This window comes from Amphiura filiformis, unplaced genomic scaffold, assembly GCF_039555335.1.
Source record: "Amphiura filiformis unplaced genomic scaffold, Afil_fr2py scaffold_256, whole genome shotgun sequence".
Classification (NCBI taxonomy): Eukaryota; Metazoa; Echinodermata; class Ophiuroidea; order Amphilepidida; family Amphiuridae; genus Amphiura; species Amphiura filiformis.
In genome coordinates, this window is record NW_027305720.1 from 1 (window position 1) to 25609 (window position 25609).

The window sequence follows — 25609 nt, forward strand, 5'->3', positions numbered from 1 at the left end:
CACCAAACAAGAGAGTGAGTAAATCATATACTTGGGCTATTCCAGTTGAAATCCACACTACCCCTCTGGAAATATCTCCCACAGGGGGAGCATGTATTTCAAATGTAATTGGTCAAGGTTAATCATTTTGAAACCCATACTCCCCCTGTATTATGGCTTTACCTATATCTTCCACAACTGGAGTGAATATTTCAAATGGAAGCTACCCAATGGTCTATTCTATTCAAAACTCTCACTCCCCCTGTGGAAGACTTTAGTTAAATCTTCCACAGGGGTAGTGGATTTTAAATGGAGTGGCCCATATCCACCACAAATGAGCCCATAAAAGTTGGAAAATGTGATTTGGAGCTTCAGTGCAAAATGTCCAAAAATTTCACATTTTGAGCAAAATTAGATTTTCACAGATTTGAAATAATTCATACTACTCTTACAGCTGCAAAATTACACAGCTATACAAAAACTAAAATTAAATAAAAATTGAAAATTTATGGAGCTGGTTTCACCAAAATAACTTTTACTTTAAGTGCAGTTTCTCAGTGTTGCACAGTGCTGTTAAGCAAATTTTGAAGAAACATAACTTCATTTCAGGATATTGTACATGGTTGAAGTGTCATTTTGAAGCTTCAGGTATGATCTTTCCAAATCTGTACAAACTTTATGAATGAAGGGCCGACTTCTGGGCTCATTTGTGGTGATTAGTCACAATTAATGAGAAATATCAGCGAACGGTTAATGTCAGTGCAACAGATAGCCCATATGCAATGAAGTTGCTTTACGTAGTTGTAGCATAATGCATGATAAGGATGTTGATGCTCAAATTTTTTCGAGATTTTGAAGGAGTATTTTGTGATTCTAGCATCCTCTTTTTAAGTTATGTTTGAGTAGATTATTTTTCCCAAAATTTCAGTTGATTCCGATTTTGCACTTGCGAGTTATGCATGATTTAAGGCCCATTCAGTGATCTCCTGAAACGGAGATAGGCACCGCCCAATGGGCCGAAAGGCTTGGGAAGGATTTAACTTTTAACTTAAACTTATGACAGTAACAGGTTCCAAAACCTGAATTTTGATGATTTTTACGATCCTCCCAATGAGCAAATTACTGAATGGGCCTTTCAGGAAATTACATTGCTTCATAAACCACTGTGCTGTTATTTCCTCTGTTAACAGAAGACACACAAATTTGATGGTATTTTTCTTTTTAAAGCGAATGAATCTGCAAGAATGTTTTGCACACAAACATTCTGTAGACAGAGATTTCCGGTGGTACAAAAATCTCATCTTGTTTTGAAAAAAGTGAGCCTATGGATAACATTATTTAGCCTTTTGCCAACTTTTAAGATGGCTTTCTCATAATGATGAGTGGCATCCACTGTTTGCCACATATTAGTCTTTTTCAAGCATTTTTAGCTGCTCCCACCTCTTATACCATTCAGCAAATTACTTCAGCGGTGTACGTCAGCTCTGTCTGATTATCGCCTAAAAAGAACTAGGTCACACGTTACTACACAGCTTGACCAGCGAATGAGGTGCCGATGTGATGATGACATGATTCAATTAGCCAATCAGAATCACACTTCCGTATACACCATAAACTGCACTAAATTAGTTCTCTGCTGAAAACTATAGACATATCCAATTTCACGCATTCCTACTCCTCAATGGCAGCCATAGCCGCGACGGGGCCCAGCTATCTCACCTAAAATGTGAAATGATGCGACCTTGAAGGGTATTTTAAACTGCATTCTATCACCCGTATTACACGTAGACAAAAGAATGATGACAGTTTACAACACAAAAGAATCTAACATCGAATTTTAAGTGGGTTTAATCCACCCAAATGGGCACTCACAACACCTGTTTGGTGCATGCGGGGAACCAAATATGGCCGACCAAATCCTGACCATGACTTGGCTTGTTGGATTCGTCTATAGGTAATGATAGTTGACAAGGAGGCATGTCAGTGTTTGATCACAGAGAACCATAAATTTTGAATTGAAATTGTTTCATTTTGCAGATAATAACTAGAAGAACACAAACCACCAAACCAGCAGTATTCAGTCAATCTGGCAACAGTAGCAATACAAAAGAGCCAGTTCCGATGCAGCTACAGCAGACCCCTAGCCCACAAACAAGGTAAATACCTCATTGAACACCTGTTACATTTCATGCCAGTCCAACCTGGCTCTTTGTTGTCAAAAGAATGTTTGGAACTATCCAAGTGGGTGTACATTTACATTTACAGGCATTTATGGCGCCATTCACAAAGATACCATGGCGCTTACAAAAATATACACAAAAAGTCAAATAACAAGAGAACAATTCAAGAAAACAAATGAGTCTTTAGCATAGACTTGAACGCGGATGTGGTTGCAGCAGATTTTATGTCCACAGTAGTCAGCCGAGTCTCTGCAACCAGTGGTGGTTGGTCTATGCGGGTAGGTAAGTTTTGCAAGCGTTTCTTGCGCTCATTTTCTCCTGCTTGGCTTTACGTCCAATCTGATTAATTTGATTGTAAACAATGCAGAAATAATCATCAATTGAGCTACAAAATGTAAAATGCAATATGTGCCCAAAACCTGTCATCATTTACTTTACAATTTGTGGGTAGAGTGAAAGACCATCGAAAGTACAGTAGAATATGAAAGCTGCCTTGTTAAAGTCATTGTTTGCAGAAACCCCCTTATTGTAAATTGTTGATATTCTGTATTACTTTTCTGACGGCCACTAAGATAGACCAAGATATAATCTGTTGCAAGTTTCCTTTTATGCGTTAACCATCGCATATACGGGAACGACGTCAAGCATGTGCATAGAACTTTGTGGAAAATAATACGCACTGGAAGGTTAGCAGATCACTTGATTTCTACAAAAAAAAGGAAATCTGCAAAATATTATATCACCTTGGGAGTTCTTCATGTGTTATTGGTTATTGAGTCAGTACATTTATTGAAATAATGCCAATGGCAGCTATTACATTTTACTACACTGCCTACGAATTGCATTTTCATGTTTAAGCTTTTCTTAACCATCTCATTCCTTGTCTTTTCACTCCCTCCAATCAGTGGTCCAGTATTGTTCCCTCCAACTCAAGGTGTTAGAAGAAGCTCAAGGCTATTCAGCCATGCCAATTCAGTCAAAGAAAACGCAACGAAAAAACCCTCTACCAGAGGAAACAAATTAGGTTCACCACGTGGTCCAAAAGGCAAGACCAAAGGACGTACGGTGAAGAGCGCCACCATCAGCCAGCCGCCTGATTCAGAAGATATTTTTAAGCCGGATAGTCAAAAGAATAACGATCAAAACAAACCTTACCAACAAGCATCTCTGCTACAGCAGCAACAACAACTGTTAAGTTTTCAGAAGGCGTCAGCAGGTAGGTGGTAAAAGAGACATGTTTGGAATCGGTAAATAGACCATTTCATATCAAGATCGGACAAATTTTGTGCGGTTTGGGTTCTTTCACAGGTAATTTCAGAATCGCAAATTTAAACGCCCTTGAAAATATTTTTTACTCATAGGCTTTAATCTATAAGGCTGAAAAAAATGGTTAGTTGACTTGCCCTTATCAACCGGCCCAAAATCTGAAAAAACATGGTTGCGTTTTTTGTTGTTGAAATTTGACTATAGGGAAATGTGATATTTTGGTTTATAAATTATTAAGTGTTTTATTTATAGTTAAGGGGTATTACACCCTGGCCAATTTTATGTGTATTTTTGCATTTTTCTCAAAAATTATAGCGCATTGATGAGAAGTAAGATATGTATATTATATAGGGACAAGGACTACAACCACTGCACTGAAAATTCAGCAACTCAAAGCAAGTAGTTATTGATTTATTGATCAAAAACTGGTTTTCCCTCATTTTTGACTAACTCCACAACTGTTGTCTGTGCTGAAATAAAATTTCCATTGCAGTAGTTGTAGTCCTTGCACCTATAATATACATATCTTACTTGTCACCAATGCGCTATGATTTTTGAGAAAAATGCAAAAATAGGCACAAAATTGGACAGGGGTGTAGTACCCCCTTAAACTGCAGTAAATCATTGATAGTCTGTTGATTCTGGGTAAGGTTTCTTGGAAATTGCTGGTATAGGGTGAATCTGCACTTGAATATAATTTGGTTCACCTCAAGTTTGGTAGTGACGTCAATGCTTTTACGTGGTTGCGCCGCAAACGTGCCAACAAACCGCCTCTGTACGCATGTGTACACTCAGAGCGTTTAACTTTACGCACACGATTCGATACTGCGGCGAGCAAAATACGCACATATGTCACTACCAATTTTATGGTAAACCAAATTATAGTAAAAGTTAGGAAATGCATCATGTGAATTGACACTACAACAGGGGCGATTTAGAAATTAAAATCTACATGAACAAATGAGCTTTTTTCCTAAAACAGGCTGAAAAGTACATGCACAGCTGCAGCAAAGTTAGATGCACAGATGAAAACCTACATGCATTTGTGCATGTAAAAACCCTTCTAAATCGTGCCGTCTGCTCTCATGATGTCAAGAAACCTTGACACCTAGAATTTCAAAGTTCAAACACAACATGCTGCTGAACCTTACGAGACATATGAGGGCACGGTGGCTCAGTGGTTACGGCCTTGGACTCATAATCCGAAAGCTTGCTCGACGTGCGTGGGTTCGATTCCCCGTCCCACCACCGTGGTGCGCCCGTGGGTACTGCTCTCTACCTCGCTTGCCTCACCCCCCCCAGGTGCAATGGGAAGCTGTTAGGGGTGGTCACAGTCGTTGAACTGATGGACCCTGCGCCACTTGTAGGCTGCAAACATGGTTCCGACATGGTTTCTAATGACGGCGGAATAAATGTAAAGTGCTTTGAGGCTGTTTACGGCATAAAGCGCTATAAATATCTATATTTATTTTTTTATTTATGTTTGCCCATCCAATTCTCTACTAAACTGCAATTGTCATTTTGTTTGTTCTGCAGATGGTTTATTAGCATTACTACGAGAGATAGGCAAAGCTTACTTGTCGCTTAGCCAGTATGATTGTCGTAAAGCGATATCACTCTTCTCCAATCTGCCAACTCACCACTACAATACAGGATGGGTGCTGTGTCAAGTAGGCAGAGCTAGATTTGAACTGGCTGAATATCAACAGGTAAATGAGGCCCAAAAAAATTAATTGTTTGTTTGTCCCACACAGCTTTGAATTTTTTTTTTCATTTTTTTTTTAATTTGGCATGTTCCTGGACCAAGCTAGAGCTAAAAGTTACAATCATTCATGGTGACTTAAAAAACAACATTTTGTTTCTTTAATATGCAAAGTTATACTTTGTGTTCATGTCATAGTCTTTTAATGATTTCAAAATGGATATAAATCCAATGTATTTTAATGTCATTAATAATAATAGAATATGACATGAACACAAATTATAACTTTGCATATTGAAGACACAAAATGTTTTTTGGGGGGGTTTTATTTTCAACCTTGAAAGATCCTAGCATTAAGCTTGCTCTAGCTAGGTCCAGAGATACTCCAAATCTGAAAAAAAAAATTGGTCAGGCCTTAAACTGAGGAGCGGGCGGGGGGGGACAAACAAACAACTTTTTTTTTGGCCTAAATGAGCTTGATGGAGAACATTTTTTTTTGACAGGACCATCACTAGGGCTCAACCGATATGGCATTTGTCTACCGATCTGATATTGATTTTATAATATCGGCTGATATCAGATCCGATCAGGGCTCAACCGATATGGCATTTGTCTACCGATCCGATATTGATTTTATTAATATCGGCTGATGTCAGATCCGATCCGACATTGGCGACTTTGGAGAACCACCGAACCTTTTTTTTTCTTCGGATATCCGATCCGATACCGATATTGCAAATATCAGACCGATACGATATCCAATCCGATAATCGGTTGAGCCCTACACATTTTTTCGATGTCCGATCCGATACCGATATTGCAAATATCGGGCCTATATGATATCCAATCCGATAATCGGTTGAGCCCTACACATTACTGCAAAGTTTGGCATCTAAATGGTCAAACTTGTATATATGGCCGTAATTTTTTTTTTTTTTTTCTGCCCGTCTTAATTTCTGAGATTTGTCACATATTTTTTTATTTAGATATTTCAAAATTTTTTCAATGCTTTAGGAAAACTTTATACAGATAAATAATAAGTTTATTAGAGAACAAGGATCATTTTCAAGTTTTTTTTTGTGATACTCTTGGGTTCATTCATATGTGCAATATAATTTTTGTGTTTCTCTTATGCTTTTTTGATGCTTACTTGATTTGGTGTGTGGCGTGTATTATTTGTGGTCACTGTGTTTGGGAGTAAGAGGTGTGCTTAGGTGTCAAGTGGGTGTGTGTGAGTGTGGGGTGATGGGGTGAGTGTGGAGATAAGCTTTTATAATTATGTGCAATATAATTCTGAATATTAATATTATTATATGTTTTTCTTATGCTTATTTCTTGTAATATTGTATTTTAATAACTTTTATGTGTAATAATAGTAAATAATTTTTTGATGTTTAAGATTGTAAAAAGTAAGGCAATTTGGCTATTTGCCACAATGTTATTTTGAATAAATATGAAATGAAATATGAAATGAAATCCTCGGAATCTTGCATTTGAAAAAAGAAAAGAAAAAGGTCCTCCTTGCTTTCCTTGAGCATTGTTGAAAAAGACCAAAATTGACTAACAATGGAAAATTCACATTGAAGAAAAAAAAAGTGAAAAAATAAAACACCTCCCTCCCGCCCTCCCTGGTCAATTCATGAATCTCCTTCAGATAAGAACCAAAACATAGATGTACATAAAATTGTATCACAGTACAGAGTGCACTATAATAGTCTTTATACCTTTCTCGAGTCAGTAATTTAGATATCGTTTGTTATTGTATATCTAAATGCAATGATGAGAAATTGTATTAAAAGTATACATTTTCAGAATGGAAATGATGAAAGGAATCCAACTAGCATAACAGATTTGAGAAAATATCAAAATATGATTTCAAATTACTGACTCGGGGAAGGTATATGGACTATAATGTATGATTAATATAACCTGTATCTTTTAAAAGTAAAGGAGTCACTCATATGTCACTTATTGGAGTGGCATTTGAAAAATGATGTTGTTTCAATATGGTTTCTTTTTAAAAATATTTGTACAGGCTGAGAGGTTGTTTTCTGAAGTTCGGCGGTTGAGCCCCACCATATGGCAGGGATGGAGATCTACTCCACGACGCTGTGGCATCTTCACAAGGAAGTGGCTTTGTCAACATTGGCACAAGATCTTACAGCCTTTGATCCCAATTCACCTTATGTGAGTAGAGATTTTGGGTTGAAAATATGAGTTTTGGTTACAATTCATTTCTAGTAATTCTTATGAAATTTCATTAGCATCAACGTTGATGTGTTAATGAAGTACTTTTACGTAAATTAAATGAGCTAGTGTTAATTTGTTACTGCCAAGTAAAGAGACTAGTGTTCATAGGGTTATTATAGCAGCCAAGTTAGCTTAAGGTAGTACTACACTCCTGGCAAATTTTTTGCCTATTTTTGCATTTTTCTCAAAAATTATAGCGCATTGGTGACAAGTAAGATATGTGACGAGTCACAACGAAAGGTACCTCTTGTCGGTTCCTACATATAGCTTATTTTGGTAATGCCGGTCATACATCTTTTAAATAATCCTATTTTTGGATAGGATAATAGTATAGCTAGGATTTCTATAGGATTATTATATAGCTCTAATATTTGCTTTGGATAAACCCTGCTCAAGTGGTGGACAACAAAGCATTGTAATTTGTATAGGTGCACATATTAGCCAACCGTTAACAATGGAAGGACATTCCTGAACCCTCGTTGACTTGGGGATGATTTGAATTGACCGCCAATTTATGATGGTCTGATATTGATTGATTTTGCTCCTTGCAATGTGGAAAAAGAGACAAAAGTAGCAACCGACAAGAAGTACCTTTCGTTGTGACTCGTCACATATGTATATTATAGGGGCAAGGACTATAACTACTGCACTGGAAATTCAGCAACTCAAGGCAAGTAGTTATTGATTTATTGATCAAATATTGTTTTTCCCTCATTTTTGACTGTAACTCCACAACTGTTGTCTGTGCTGAAATAAAATTTCCAGTGCATTAGTTGTAGTCCTTGCCCCTATAATATACATATCTTTCTTGTCACCAATACGCTAAATTTTTTAGAACAATGCAAAAATAGGCACAGAATTTGCCAGGGGTGTAGTACCACCTTAATTGATAAGGTGTTCGATTATGGCCCAGATGTTGCGGGTTCAAACAATGGCAGTGGCTTAGTACGCTCTCATGGAAAATTGAGTTGGCTTGAAATTCCCCTGGACAAGGGTGGAACTTACTGCTAATTGTCTCATTCTAACCCGTATGATCCTGGTTGCGATGGTCATTTGTGGAATGTCTAGGGTGTGCGCTCTTGAAGCTGCAAAATCCCTGTTGTTGTAAATTGGTTTATGGAATGATGTGAGCAGTAGTGGTCAGCGAAAACCTGTAAAGTGTGCTGAGGCTTGTGGATCAATGTCCAGGCGTTGTGCCTATGTGTAGCGCACTATAAATCACTGCACTTAATCTAACATGCTCTCTCTCTCTATCATTTTCTCAGTTCATTGATACCCAGTTGTTTGTAGTTTTGTCAAACACTGATTGCTTTATATTAATACCTTTTTGTATCCAGGCATGGTGTGCTTCAGGGAACTGCTTTAGTCTTCAGAAGGAACACGACGTAGCCATCAAATTTTTCCAGCGCGCTGTACAGATAGATCCCAACTTTGCATATGCCTACACATTGTTGGGTCATGAATACGTCACAACTGAAGAATTAGACAAAGCTATGGCATGTTTCCGTAATGCACTTAGGATCAACCAGAGGCATTACAATGCATGGTAAGTTGTTTGCCACCAAACATGGATATAGGCTACACCATACTCTGTACCTGTAAAGGTGGACTTAGGCCAAACTGGAGGGAATAGATAAGAAACACTGTAAAATGTATTTGATGTTTTCAGAGGTGTAAGTCTTCCGAATTTTTTTTTTTTTTTAATTAAATTTTTTATTTGAGGGGTGATACCCTGCAGCCTAATCCCTGGACAAGCCCCCTTGCACTTCCGGAAATTTGGCGAGGTGCTCAGCTTTGGCTTGCATGTTTTTCAGGGAGTGGATTGTTACGTCACTTACACCTCTGTGTTATGTCCCCCATTGCTAAGTGTTATTACCAGTCCACTTGTGTTCTATAGTTAGGGAATAAAGATAGATTTTTGTCTTTTGCCTATCAATATCGTGTCATAATGGATGGGCTGGCCAATATTTTGAGTAGTGGATGTCGGCATCCTACAATAAAAATATTGGCCAGCCCATCCATTATGACACGATATTGGATAGGCAAAAGACAAAATCCTATCTGCAAATTATTTGCATATTTATGAATATTAATGACCTCGTTTGTATTTACACACCTTTGTGGGGGGCCACCTTAATTACTAATCGTGTAATGCTTGTTGTTGTTTTATGTTGTTTGATGGAATATAAAATATCATTTTGGTCGGTACGCATTTTAACTGTGAAGTATTCCACCTAAGTTGTAATTGTATATTACCGATGGATAATCCATTTGTGTGGCATTGTTTGCAGGTATGGTGTTGGGATGATATACTACAAGCAAGAAAAGTTCTCCTTAGCAGAGATGCATTACAGGAAAGCTTTGGGTATTAATCCACAAAGCTCAGTACTACTATGTCATATTGGTGTTGTAAGTATTGCTAGAATATTTTTTCTTCTTTCCTGTGATTTACTCAAAGAAAAAAGGCACGGTGGCTCAGTGATTACGGCCTTGGACTCATAATCCGAGAGCTTGCTCCACGTGCATGGGTTCGATTCCCCATCCCACCACCGTGTTAAGCGCCTTGGGCAAGGCGCTTTGCCTCGCTTGCCTCACCCCACCCAGGTGCAATGGGAAGCTGTTAGGGGTAGTCACAGTCGTTGTACTGATGGACCCTGCGCCACTTGTAGGCTGCAAACGTGGTTCCGACATATTCTAATGACGGCGGAATAAATGTAAAGCGCTTTGAGGCTGTTCACGGCATAAAGCGCTATATAAATATCTACATTTATTTATTTTTTATATATTTAAAAACCATTTTTTATCCTTGACCAAGATTTGAACTTCTTAAGCTTAAATTGTGGTGTCCATTGGACCTCATAATTTGACATTTTGTCAAAATAAGGGTCCAGTAAATTTTATGGGGTACGAACTTACAAAATGGTTCACACAGCAAGACGATGCATGGGACACTATCATGGTAATTGGTTTTGAATTCGGCGCAAACAGATTATTGTGTGCCTTTGATACGGCAAATTGTCCCAACTTTTCATCTAGTAAACTAGAGGAAAATCCAAAATTGACTACCTTTTGCATTAATAACAAGAGAAAAGCCAAATACAGTGTGTATATATCTCCATCTGAGTAAAAATTCTCACATAGTGGAGATGATTGCCATAGCGGAATGAATTTCCAGTCTGGACCCCGAAGTAAGCATAGTAAAGATCATAAATTTGCCTTTAAAATAGTTTGCCACACTCTTATTAGGTCTATTGCCATTTGGTCTAATACCATTTGGTCTAATTCCCGTTTAGTCTATATTCAATTGGTCTATTACCAGAAAGGCTAATTGCCACTTAGTCTAATAATCATATAGTCTTAATGTCCATTTATTCTAATATTGTTTGGTCTAATAACCGGTATGTCTACTAACCATATAGTCTAATAACCATTTGGACCAAATGGCAAATCCCCTTTTATTAGCCACAAATCGGGATTCAGAATACTCTGTGGTATTGTTCTTAGAGTGTTTATTTGTGACACATTTTCTGAAGTGATTGTGAAAGATTTTGAAATTTTCTCGTGCTTGAAAAACATGTTTCCATATTTTGGGACCAAAAACTAAAATATTACATGTTGTAAATTTAACCTTTCTTGGCCAGCAAAATCGCATCTATGATGCAGAGATGCACTTACCCCCTTGCAACTACTGGTCATCTAACAACATTTCTGATTGGTTGATAACTTGAAATGCTCATTTCAATCGCCAATTATGACTACGTTTTAAACAGTTTATGGTCAAACTTGCATTTGCAGATGATCTTATTAATACCCTCCTTGATTGGTTCAAAATTGGACACAATATTAATTTTGACCAATCGGCAGGTAGTTCTCATGGGATTAAGCATGAAAAAAAAGCGCAGTGATTTATAGTGCGCTACGCACAGGCACGACGTCTAGAAGTTGATCCACAAGCCTCGGCACACTTTACAGGATTTACATTTTAAGAAACAGATAATATCAATGAAATTTGTAAGTAATTGGTATGGTATTGATTATATTGATTATTGATTGTTTAATTTTGATGCAGGTACAACATGCAAGTCATAAGTCCAACCAAGCACTGGAGACACTGACTAGAGCCATCAGCATGGACCCCAATAATCCCCTATGTAAATTTCACAGAGCCTCAATTCTATTTGCTACAGAGAAGTATCAGGTCAGTATATGTAATGTGTGGAGACGTATGCACTGAACTTAAATGTTTTGTTATACATGCAGACTTACTGGCATGAGAATTTTCAGGCTTTTGCCTGAATTCAGGCAGTTTTGTTACACAAATTTACACATTTGTATAATTTTTCAGCCTCTTTTTGGGCCGAATTCACACACTTTTTCAGGCAGTTTTCAAAAAAGCTATTCTCATGCCTGGACTTATGTCTTATGCAAGCTTCTGCATGGGGGACTACCAGAAAGCAGTGTCACTCAAATGGTAGAAGATCATCGGATGGGACTCTGTCACTGTCAGACGGGAGAGAAATTGTTTAGCCTTGTTTTACAAAATTCAAAATGAGATTGTTGGAATCAACAAAGAACTAAAAAAGAAGTCTACATACAGAACTCTTCTGCTGTGGGTTTCAGAAGAAACATTGATATATTTCATTCATCAAGAAAGACATAATATAGAACAAGTAGAGCCTGTAATTCCCCCAATCACACACCACACCAGCCCCATTTATAGAAAGTTTCAAAAAAAACCTCTAGCATGCCAGTCACTATAAAGTTAGAGACATGTGGTTTTCAACACCCTGCTGACTAAAACTTCAGAAGGTTATGATTGTGGTAAAAGAACCAGAGATGTTGAAGAAGAATATTAGATGCGACACTATCTGACCAAATCAGGCCAAATGGGATAATTATAGGGCTATTCCAGTTGAAATCCATACACCCTATAGAAGACATGACTTTAATCTCTCACACAAGGGGTGTAGATGGTAACCCCATTTGAAATTCACACTACCTGTGTGGCAGATTAAGTTGATGGAATTGTCAATTGTGAATTTGAATCCAGGCAAAAATAATCTTTCCCTAAAGAAGTCCTTTTCTGAGAGCTAAGCTTTTCAGAACTCTAGCGAGTGCCATCTTTGGCTGTGAAGAGAGTTCCGAAAGCTCAGCCCTCTGAAAAGGACTTCTCCAGTGAAAGATTAAATCTTACTTATGTTTCCCAACGTAGAGTACCAAGTAATTTCAATTCTTTTGCTCTGATTGATGCGAGTGCCTTGTTAATGAGCCACATACGCAGAACTTTGTGTTCCCTTTGTCTGCGCCGACCAATGTTTTGACCTTATCGGCTTGTTGTTATGATTGTCAGATGATTGAGTCGGCCAATCAGAATCACACTTCTGTGTTTGCACTGTGCACGCTCTCAAAAAGTAACCAACTGTCGTTCTTCTCTGCTAGAAACTATATTATAATATAAATAGAACAATGAGTGTGCTAAGATGATATGATATTGTCTATATACAGGAAGCCCTTACTGAGCTGGAAGAGTTGAAGCACATCATCCCCAAGGAGTCCCTTGTATACTTCATCATGGGAAAGGTAATTGCTTGCTTTATTGGTACATTGAGTTATTTGTAACATCCACAGAATTAGAGAAGGAGAACCAGGACTCGACCGCTAGCTTGATACAGGCATGGAGCAAAAATTGGTATATTCGGTTTCTCTCGGAATGCGCTTAAGGCATTCGTTGTCATACAAGCGCAACATAGATGACGGACACACTTGATGTGACCTGCACACGAGTACCAAGACGCTTCAAATGAGATGCAGAATTGTTTTCGTTCGTCTCCAGCGACTGTCGGCAAGGACCTGAATACCCCCCAATTTTCTCCCTATAGCTGATGGCGCAATTGTATGTGGCAGTATAGGGAGTCCCGGTTGTCCTTCTCCAATTCTTTGGTAACATCACAAATAACCAAATAGTAAAGTGCTAGATTGAGTGAAGTGTTTGTCTTGACGAAATTAAAATACTACTCGCTCTATTGCACTGCTAAATATTTTGAGCTTCAATTTAGCGTCAGGTAATCTTATACAATGCCGTATTTGTATAATGTGTATTATAGAAAAGACTACTGTATTCATTCCATTAACCGCCCAGGGCGCTTAACAAAGTCTTTTTGGGTGGGCGCTTATTTTTTTAGCTCATTGCGCATGTGAGGGAAAACCAATATTTGATCAATAAATCAATAACTACTTGCCTTGAGTTGCTGAATTTTCAGTGCAGTAATTGTAGTCCTTGCCCCTATAATATACATATCTTACTTACCACCAATGCGCTATAATTTTAGAGAAAAATGCAAAATTAGGCCAGGGTGTAGTACCCCTTAACAATGCTGTTCACTGAACAAATTTAATGCCCACATTTTGCATTTATCAGTAACAAGGTATCAATAAAGAAAGAAAAAAGCTTGGTCACTCACTCTTGCTGTATAGCCAGTACGTCATTGTGTTAATCTGATGTTGTTTCAGGTATACAAGAAGCTTGGTCAGACCCACCTTGCTCTAGCCAATTTCTCATGGGCTCTGGATCTGGATCCTAAAGGTGCCAATAATCAGATCAAAGAAGCTCTTGACAAACGGTATTTGCCTGATGATGATGAACTGGCAACTGTCCCTGTGACTGGTAACCAAAATTTATCAGATACCCCAGGTAAGGAAGACTTCAGTTATTTAATTTAATAATATGTGATGTGTCATGTCAAAAGCAGACACTTTTGGGCAGGATCGTAAATGGAGAAATAGACAAAAATCTGCCCTGGGTGATTTTTTTTCACAATTTGGGTTTGTTCTTGAATTTGTGATGTTATTAATGTTAAAAATATTGTCTGATAGTTTCAGACCGGAATATAACTGGCATCTTGTATTTTTTGAGACATTTTTCAAGGTAATTCCTACTCTCAACATTGTCAATAATATTTTTAAAGGCCGATATCTCAATTTCCAATTTTATATTACCATAACTTACGAACTCATTATCTTCGCTTAGGAATGTCCGATTTCATTGGGGAAAATGGCGATATGGAGCAAAGTATCTCTATATTTAAGATATGTAAAAACCTCAAAATTTATAACCTGCCCAAAAGTGTCTGATTTTGACATGACACATCCCATATTATCTTCCATAGTGGTTGAAGGAATTCAAATGGTAAACTGATCGTCCCACTATTTTTGGTACTTTAGGTATTTGTGAAAAATCGCACACGCTGAACCGTATTATATCGTGTCGTATATAGTGTCATGGCTAAGAACCAATAAGATTGCAGGAATCGCACACGCGGAATCGTATTATATTGTGTCGTATATATATCATGGCTAAGAACCAATAAGATTGCAGGAACTTTCTTAAGTGTTAAAGAATTTTTAATGTCACATTCAACTTTTCCGTAAATGTCAAACTTTGAAAATGGCAAGTAAAGTTTAAATCCATGACATTATGTTATTTACAGGTGGTGAGGATAGCAATGTTTCCCAAGGTCTAGCAGCCATAGAAGAAATGCAATTACAAGCCAATGAGAGTGATGAGAGCTTATGATAGCAATCCCACCTGCTTACATCATATATAGAGAACACTCATCTTATATGGTATGATAACGAAGGCAAGGCTATTGTGGCTTGTAATTATAATCTGTTGACGTATATACTTTGTTAGTCGTTGCCTAACAGTAAGCAGACAGAAATCAGGCCTGTGCAGGTATTGTTTCTCCATATGCAGGTAGGCAGTCAGCAGCCCACATGGATAGAGGCCGCCAGCCTTTTCGCCATCTTGTGGGTACAAATGATCTGTGTGTTCATGCGTCGGACACTACGCACAGGGCGCAGCTTGCCACGCAGCTGTTAGCGCACGTCAACGCGGCGATTTTGCCGCTCTTGGAGATCGAACGACCATCACAGCATGTACCCACAAGATGGCGGCATATGACGTCACGCTGACGTCCTCTATTGGCAGTTGTTTGTACTAGGCTGCAAATTGTGTGGTGGTAGATGGACAGAGAAAACTGTGCACATGATAATTATCCAGTGACGGACGGAACAGAGAGTAACGTAGTGCAATATATGGTGTGGTTCTTGAGTCTCATGTGAAATTGTCGGATTTTTCTTCTAAATGACCAAAATGAGCATAAAGTTGACAATATAACTGTAAGAGATATTCCAGATTTGAAATCCTTATTTTATAAGCTTTAAAAGCGTACCAAACCGTTGGTCACTTAGATCGCATACTGTTCTATACGAAAACGGACAAAACTGTTTCACATACAGAGCTATACAACACTGGTTCTAGATTTAGCCTCAAACTTATTTCAAATGAATTTTTCCCAAAGGGTATTTTAATGAAGAAGACACTTGCAAGTTTTAATTTTGGTGAATTCTACACGCCAATCTTTCAAGTAACATTGTGTAACATGGTATTAAAGTTATAGCTCTGTATGTGAAACCATTTTGTTTAAAATGGTATTAAACTTATGGCTCAGTATGTGATATGACCGACGATTAACATGTTAAGATTGCTTCTTGCTCTGGTCTTCAAAAATCAATATTTCCTCCAGAATTTCTTTACTTATCTAATTTTGCATTTTGTCATGTTTATAGTGCCCTGGTGACTTTATGCTTGTTTTGTAACAGCAGGTCACAAATGTATCAACTACTCTATCAGCCCAAATACCACCAAAAGTGATCAAGGCCAAGTGTTAATATAATCAACAAATAAAACAATGATTAATGGTGTACTATGTAATCAAATGTTATTTTGTAAATTTTTGAATATTTTTTTGAGAGGGGCAAATGCATGAGCAGTTAATTTCACAGAATATATAAACTCTACTAAACTATAGCTAAAATAATAGTTTCTCGAGCTAAAATAATAGTTTCTCGATCCTGAGAGCTCAATCGGCACGCAGTGACAATTTGCATCATGTGTATACCGCCTACCACACACGCTTTGGGTAGCGCTGCATTTCCTGTGCGTGCACAATCAATTGCGCTATCGTGTCATTCCACTAAACTTTTGCAATTAGTGCCAATTACGCAGTGCACGCAGTACGTTCATGCTCTCAGGATCGAGAAATTAATATTTTCGGTATAAAATGATATGTCCTTCAACCCTGATTTTGTACAATAATACCACATGTTATACAGAAGTAGCAAGTTGATGGTAAATGCCAGTATTTTAGAAACAGTAATTTACACTAAGCCTGCATGCATTTGTTTTTTACACATGGACCAAATTACAGTGTCACACATTGCGTTCAGTCACAATGGTTCATTATGTAAAAAAAGGAGACTATTTTAAACAGTGTTAAAAGTTGCATCTGAGTCCATAAGAGTCAACTCTGAAACAATACAGTGAGTAGGCCAGATCTATTCATGTGTTTGTTAAAGAAAACCTGACTGCTATGGTCTCTGGTGCAACTTCTAAAATGGCCTCTTTTCTTACACAATTTAATCATTGTGACTGAATGCAATGATGTGTGACACTATAAATTGGTCCACATGTGTAAGACAAATAGGGCTGATAATACATACCTGTTTACATTTTTACATTTCGTAAAATATTTTTCAACTTACTTTAAAAAGTATTAGGGCAACTTATTAAGTTGTGGACCCTTAAAATCACCATGAAAGATGGAAATAGTCATTTTGTCGGTGTCAAGGGGTTGTCGATTCAAGAATGGTCGTAAAATAGATCTCATCGATATTTGGTCAATGGTGGTTTCGGAGCGGTGTCATTTCAGCGAAGCTTGCCAGTTTTCGACAGGCTTTTATGGGATTGGGCTTTGCTAAAAGCCGGGTACCCCTTTGCTAGAATGTGTTACCGAAAGCAGTGAAACTTGGCTGAGTTCAGTGAACTATTTTGACTATCCTCCCTCGGGACAATTGCGATTTAGACCCGCAGGTTTTGCGGGTCGGACGATCAAGCTAGACTAATACATAATCGGGCCGTGTTCTTTACATCATCATCTTCTGGAATTACTAAAGAATGAAAAGGTCACTTTCATAAACCAGATAATTGAGATGAGCATCACGTCCGCCTGCCATGAGAATCGATCTTGTATATTGCCAGTACTTGATGCTATTGTTATAATTGGTAATAACTTCTAGTCCAGTTATGAGCAAAAGTCATGCTTCTCTGTCCAGGTCTTTGAATTTCATCGGGTAGCTAAGCTTGTTTCGTCCCGGGCAGCTCTAAAACGCAACTCTCCTTAGGGGGCTGGCATTTTCTTCGGAAGGGGGGGTCCCAAAAATACAGGGGGTCATAGAATTTTCAGACCCAAAATAGGGAGGGTTATAATTTTTGTAACACCCAAAATAGGGGGGTTATAGAATTATTAAGGGCTGGTGACTCGAGCGCGCATTCTTTAACTTCACAATCAAAAAATGAAAATGTGCGTACAATCTATGCAAAAATTGTACGCGCTCTGCGCGCCTTCTTTACACTAACGTTAAAAACTTTAATGCGCTCCGCACACTTTCTTTGGAAGGGGGGGTCATAAAAAATTTCGACCCAAGATGGGGGGGTCGTAAAAAAATTTTGCCCACAATAGGGGGTCATGAAAAAATTGACTCCTGTCACCGACATATTTGGGACCCCCCTTCCGAAGAAAATGCCAGCCCCTTAACACTATGGACAAATCTGACATAGGATTATCATGCATGGGGAACAAAAATGTGTTCCTCGGGTATTGATTAGATTGAGTTAGGTCTTAGCATTAATAACGGGCAGTGGTGCTGTCAGATTGTGTACTTAGACAATGCCATTTACCTCTATTGTCTCTCTCCAGACGCGATTATTTATGACAAGGACTCGCTCATTTGCGTCTTCACTATTCGCATCAAAGACTAGGCTTAGGTTCTGGGGGAACAGGTATATAAAACAGTTAAATGGGAAAAAGGATTTTTTTCCAACAAGTTTGTTCTTTTGTGTAAAATATTTTTATGTTACAATCCGCTTGCTTCAATATTGTAAAGAGGGAGGGCAGCCTATCTGCTGTGTACTAGCAGGACATCAGTCAATGTGAGACATTGAATTAAATGCGAGGATCACAAATGTTACATGCCTGAGAAAATATAATAATAAAGAAGTAAAGCTCAAGCAAACTGGTACTATAATAAATGAGAGAAAAAGTCATTGCTGCAATATTGATCAGTGTGACATTTGATTTATATGCTGCTGTACATTAATTATCCTAATTGTGAATGGAGTCCTGAGCATACTGATTCAAGACAGATATAAAAAGAATTTATCGCGTCTGATGTCATTGTCAATTACGATCCTTGATTGGTTTACACAGGTTAATAGCGCGTAAAAGGAAGACCGATCTATCTGGTGCTGATCGGAGAAAAGGAATAGCAGCAAATGGCTAAAAAATTACGATTTTACAAGGCAAAAAGCAGCTTTTTTAGGCATTGTTGACATGGTGCCTTCACGAAAGAAAGTTTCCTGCTATAAATACCTAACTTTTGAGATGGTTTGCATGTTTGAAGGTGCAAAATTATTAAATTAACAATAATGCGCTCAGCAAGTAAACAAACCGTGCTTTCGAATTTGATTGACAGATGACGTCAGACGCGGTAAAATCTTTTTATCTCTGTCTTTAATTATAGGCTCACAGAGAATGGTGTCTGTGTTTGACTGTCAAAGAGTTGGTGATTAACCAGATTCTTTTCTAATTTGTTTGTCAGATGAAACAACTCAGTTCTTGAATCCCTTATTAATTTAGACCTTACTAGGAATGAATGTCAATGATGTAAATTTGGTACTGCTAACTGGTATTGGTATGAGTGTATGCCAGCCCGATTTTGAGATTGATTTCCCTCAATGTGCTGTGGATAAATAAAATGCAAAATGTAATCAAATCAAAGTGACTCAAGTCATTTTGTATTGAAAAGAGCCAAGATATTGTAAAGGAGCAAAAAATAATGATGTGAAAAGCTGTATGGTGACCGAATATATGTACTTCTATAATATATCCCAATATTCCATCAGATTGTCATTTTCAAATAAATCTTTTGATTTATCTCTGATGTTAGTTATATAATCCACTTTTATTGTACATGTACCTTTGATATATTTGCTTTTGTAGATTCATAGAAGTTGGACATAAACATGATTAAGTTGGTTATATTTATGTATGGAGACCGTAGCTGGTTACACTTTGTTCTAAACCAAAGGCTATTTCACATGTCATTGCTCATAGTCAAATTTCACACATACCTCTGCCATGAGAAACTGCAAAAAATAATTCAGGGCTGGAGTAATCATTGTTTTTTCCTCAAACATAGAATCTTTCGAAAATACTTGAGAGGCTTATTCGAATTCTTTGCCTAATGTCAGTTGCATAAAAAGTTGACATACCGTATTTTCTCTTAACACTGAGGGCGTAACATTTTCAGAAGGGGGGAGGTTATATTAGAAATGAATTTTCCAGGAATTTTCAATGAAGAAATCACAAAATACAACTTCTGGTTTGAAATACAACATGGCGCCGTCCACGTGGAGCCACTTATAAACGGTAAATACTATAAAATTAGATCTGTAAGTGTATTTTTATGCAGGAATGACACTTATTTATTTAATTATACAGTAAGCCAAAAAAATTAAGGTACCAGTTATATTCACTTCTGTATATCCTAAACAAAGACAGATATGTCATAATTGAAACCAGAAGCCAACAGCTGAATCTTTTAGCTCGAATTGAAGGCCTCATTTGTTGAAATTGTTCAAGAAATAAAGACACAACAATCCAAAACCCAAGGAAGATTCCAATGTAAAAGTTGCAGTTTGCTGCATTGCATGCCATATTGATTTGCACACAACGCATTCGCTAACAAGAGAACTAGCGCAGTGCTTCCATTGATAAGCACGTTAACACTAGCGTTGTGCTTTCATTGGTTAGAACACAACTTTTGATTTAGTTTTTCATTCGGTTTTAGATCGCCGCTTTTTAATTCTCAATCAATTTTAACAACTAAGGTCTTAAATCAGAGCTAATGAGTACAGGTATTGGCTGTTTGTTTTAATTTCGACACATTTGTCTTTATTTAGGATATACAGGGGTAAACACATCTGGTACCTAATTTTTTTGGCTTACTGTATATGAACATTGTAATTAATGTAGCTATGAATTGGATGGAAAAATAAGTTCAAATAGAGGTGGTCTATGCAATTTACCGATCATGAGCCAGTTTAAAGCTTACCATGCTTTCCTGCTATTGCTTGAAAATTTCTGTAAAATTTGTCAGGGGGCATTTATTTTAGGTTTTTCATCACAAAAGCCATCTGGGTGTTTATTAAAGAGGGGCGTAAGAGAATATATGGTATGTGTTTTCATTAGTAGATAAAATTAACCGTGTTTGAATATGTAACAAATTACAAAATAGGTTTTGATATGTTATAAGTTCACATTTATCATGACAAAGTGTTATCAAGTGTTCATTTACTGAGTTTTGTTATTTTTTTTAATTTCCAAAGCATTATCTGAGCATATTATTGCTAGAATGTTTTATATATATATAATATAAAATCTGTTTTTATTATGTTACTTATATTATGTAAAAAGAGTAAAGGGGATGAGCCTGTGTTCCAGGCCTAAGTGCCCCCTCTCTTTTGAAGAAGTGCACCAGACAACTCCATATAATCGGTCTGATTGACACATGTGTATTGTTAATTAGCGACACACGCTGGTCTTTGCTTCTTTGATGTGTAATCGACCAATCAGATTACCGGGCTGTTATGATTGTGAGACAATTACAATTGAATTAGCCAATCAGAGCCCCACTTATGTGTTTACACTGTGTGTGCTCTCAAAATGTAAAGCAAGTGCAAGTCAAAAACAGTTTTAACACTTGTGGTTTGGACCATGCTTGTCGTCTGGGACATTTACTAGTTCTGAATTCTGTATTATTTTTAAATTTGTGTGTCATAGTAAACAATACAGTGCTCGACTTAATTAGTGTCCAATTTTGGCCCCCCTTTTCAGACAAGTTACATTGTGTTTAATTAATCCTCCCTTTTTAGCATTGTGAGCACTAATTAGGTTGAATACGTCGTATTGAGAATTTGAATTGGGCACAGTTCAGTTCACATGTGATCTCAGGATCACCTTATTTATGTTCTTCCATGTTTGTATTTTAGCCATCTTCAACATGATATAAATTATTAATAAATGACAATCGCAAGTGTGGCATTGCAGCGAGTGAGTGGTCGAATATTCTTCTTGCAAAGGGTATTCGAAAGGTCAACTTTAATTAGCTACCCATCTATCCACCAGTAATTTGCCCAATCAAGTTTGCTCTTTGGAGAAACAAACTTGTGTTTTTCAGCAGATGTTAAATTCCAACTCTAAAATCAGCCACTTACATTCACTTAGTACACCAACATTTTTCCATTTGAATAAGAGTGGTTTTTGAATCACTGGAATACATGTATCCATTAATGGTTCTTGATGTAGATGTATCCATTATTGTAGAATAGTAACTATTTATAGTTGTATATATCAGACCTCTTTTTAACAGAATTGTGTGGTGCAAAGTTGTGAAAGGGTATAAAACCATTTGAAATCCACACACCCCCTGTGCAAGACATGACCTTAAACTTTCACACATACAAAATCAGAGATGCCAATGGGTTATGAAAAAAAAATCTGAAATTTGCGAACGGAGGGAGCCAAGCGACCGAAGTCTCGCCCCCACGGCCGGGGGTCCAGGGGCAAAGCCCCGGTGGGGGTTGAGGTGGCGAAGCCCCCAAAGCCAGAGGGTTTCTACACATTTTACACTGCAGGAGACACCATTTCTGAGGGTAAAATTACATTGAAAAATAAGGTTATTTTGTGAAAACAAGCCTAGATTAGCAGTATTGAAGACTATCTATTATACATGTAATATTCTTTAAGGCTTGTTTTCTCAAAATTATACCATAAAATATGCAAATTAGGTACCTAAGCACAGGCAATTTTAGCAGAATTAGCACCCCAAAAGGCCATTTTAAACATAAAAACCAGTTTTAGACTTTTTTTAAAAAATGCTTCCTTCATCCCAAAAAAGTGGTTTTAAATGTTCAGTTTCCTATACTTTTGTACATGTGAGACATTTTCCAAAGTATTTTTTTGGCCTAATAACATGGCCTACATGGCTGAAATGGATATATATAATGCGTAATATAAAAACGATGAATCATCAAATTTTTCACACCGACTTATTTTTTTGTTAAATTTTCAAAAATATATTTGGCCAAAAAAGCAAGTTATATGCCCTAAATTACTTCTTTTTATTTAATGTTGGAAACCATAGAAATATGCTGCTTAAAAAATGCCAATTTATGTTTACAAAGTTGGATAAAGTTGTACATTTTAATTACTTTTACTTCTACTGAACAGCTAGCAATGTATACTAATTCAATGTGTTCCTGACTGCTCAACAGAAGCAAAAGTAATCAAAATGTACAACTTTATCCAACTTTATAAAATAAAATTGGCAATTTTTTTTTGTTTGAAGTAGCAGTATTTCTATGGTTTCCAACCTTGAATAACAAGTAATTTAGGGCCTATAACTTGCTTTTTTGGACAAAAATATTGTTTGAAAATTAAAAAAATTTTTTTTTTTTTTTTAGAAAAATCTGATTTTTTTTGGAAAAATACAAAAAAATCGGAATTCCGATTTAAATCGGAAGATTGGCATCTCTGCAAAATGGAGTCGACAATTATTTGGTTACTTAATTTAAAATACATACTCCCTGTGTGAAAGATTAAGGTCAAGTCTTCCATAGGTGGTATATGGATTAAAAATGGAACAGCTGGTTGTTGTGAACACATAATTCTTGATCATGAGAGGACGTATCTACTGCATTCAGTGCGTCAAGCGCTATATCGTGGAACATCACAATCGCAACATACTCTTGACCTAGCAATGGCTGTATTGGTCAGTTCTCAAACGGTCATGTTTACTCCGTACCATATGGTTGTACGCTCAACACAAATATCTGTAGCGAGTGGCTCAAGTGATCAAGATTTATATATTTTCATGAGTAACCAAGCGTGGGTAGTGAGTGACCAGTAGAGGCATGAGGCTGCGATCACATAGAAGTATATGATATCGATTATCTGATCAGGCTGAGTTCTATGAGTATACTATGTGAACTCAGCCTGATCGAATGAGCGTTAATCGTATAGCGAATACCAAATACTTCTATGTGATCGCAGCCTAAGGGATTTTGCACTGATTGGTAACATTTGCATGTGTAGTCAGAATGATAGGATGTGGATGACTGCTATTTGTCAGTATATCTGTGGTGATAATCATGATATAAAAGCAACATTTATAACTTCACTGCACTAAATGTATGATATATCTGATGCTACTCCAGGTTTGAGGAACCCCAAGTGTAATATACACACTGCCATCACTTTGCGTAACTCGTGTGTCATCACAGGAAGTTGATGCTGTGGATGTAATGATTTTATACATAATGTGAATACAAAAATAGATATACCATGTTTATGTAAGCTGGCTAAAAAACTTGATATTATTAATAAAACATACAATGTGAAATGAGTCATTTTGTGGTCAATTATTCCGTTTGATTAGTGAAGGGATATATATAGTAATTTTGCCCGCAAAATAGATATTTTGACATTCTTAATGCAGTTGCGATTTGTGGGTGTGGGTTTGTGGATGGTTTTGTGGATGTGGATGGTTTTGTGGGTGTGGTTTATGTGAGTGGTTTTGTGGGTGTGGGTGGTTTTGTGGGTGTGGATTTGTGGGGTGGATTTGTGGGTGTGGGTGGTTTTGTGGGTGGGGGTGGTTTTGTGGATGGTTTTGTGGGTGTGGATGGTTTTGTGGGTGTGGATTTGTAGGTGGTTTTGTGGGTGTGGTTTTGTGGGTGTGGTTTCGTGGGGTGGATTTGTGGGTGTGGGTGGATTTGTGGGTGTGGGTGGTTTTGTGGATGTGGGTGGTTTTGTGGGTGGGGTGGTTTTGTGGGGTGGTTTTGTGGGTGTGGATTTGTAGGTGGTTTTGTGGGTGTGGATTTGTAGGTGGCTTTATGGACGTGGGTGGGGTGGTTTTGTGGGTGTGGTTTTGTAGGTGGTTTTGTGGGTGTGGATTTGTAGGTGGCTTTATGGACGTGGGTGGTTTTGTGGGTGGGGTGGTTTTGTGGGTGTGGTTTTGTAGGTGGTTTTGTGGGTGTGGATTTGTAGGTGGCTTTGTGGATGTGGGTGGTTTTGTGGGATGGTTTTGTGGGTGTGGATGGTTTTGCGGGTGTGGTTTTGTGGATGGTTTTGTGGGTAGGGGTGGTTTTGTGGATGTGGGTGGTTTTGTGGATGTGGGTGGTTTTGTGGGTGGGGTGGTTTTGTGGGTGTGGTTTTGTGGGTGTGGTTTCGTGGGGTGGATTTGTAGGTGGTTTTGTGGGTGTGGATTTGTAGGTGGCTTTATGGACGTGGGTGGTTTGTGGATGGTTTTGTGGGTGTGGATGGTTTTGTGGGTGTGGATTTGTAGGTGGTTTTGTGGGTGGGGGTGGGTGTGGTTTGTAGGTGGTTTTGTGGGTGTGGATTTGTAGGTGGTTTTGTGGGTGTGGGTGGTTTTGTGGGTCTGGGTGGTTTTGTGGGTGTGGATTTGTAGGTGGTTTTGTGGGTGTGGATTTGTAGGTGGCTTTATGGACGTGGGTGGTTTGTGGGTGGTTTTGTGGGTGGGGTGGTTTTGTGGGTGTGGTTTTGTAGGTGGTTTTGTGGGGGTGTGGTTTTGTGGGTGTGGATTTGTAGGTGGCTTTATGGACGTGGGTGGTTTGTGGGTGGTTTTGTGGGTGGGGTGGTTTTGTGGGTGTGGTTTTGTAGGTGGTTTTGTGGGTGTGGATTTGTAGGTGGCTTTGTGGATGTGGGTGGTTTTGTGGATGGTTTTGTGGGTGTGGATGGTTTTGTGGATGTGGATGGTTTTGTGGGTAGGGGTGGTTTTGTGGATGTGGGTGGTTTTGTGGATGTGGGTGGTTTTGTGGGTGGGGTGGTTTTGTGGGTGTGGTTTTGTGGGTGTGGTTTCGTGGGTGGATTTGTGGGTGTGGGTGGTTTTGTGGATGTGGGTGGTTTTGTGGATGTGGGTGGTTTTGTGGGTGGGGTGGTTTTGTGGGTGTGGTTTTGTGGGTGTGGATTTGTAGGTGGTTTTGTGGGTGTGGATTTGTAGGTGGCTTTATGGACGTGGGTGGTTTGTGGATGGT

At 38.0% G+C, this 25609-nt stretch overlaps 1 protein-coding gene across 1 annotated transcript; it reads left to right on the forward strand.

Moving 5' to 3' along the window:
• Window positions 1-5: 5 nt before the first annotated feature.
• Window positions 6-15707, forward strand: LOC140145413 (cell division cycle protein 27 homolog; the record flags this gene model as incomplete). The annotated part of the gene is given in 12 exon segments (XM_072167135.1): window positions 6-14; window positions 2017-2135; window positions 3065-3375; window positions 4962-5134; window positions 7163-7190; window positions 7193-7314; window positions 8715-8923; window positions 9669-9786; window positions 11447-11575; window positions 12883-12957; window positions 13888-14068; window positions 14865-15707. Coding segments are annotated over 12 exon segments (1560 nt in total), but the record flags the coding sequence as incomplete, so codon positions are not given.
• Window positions 15708-25609: the final 9902 nt, after the last annotated feature.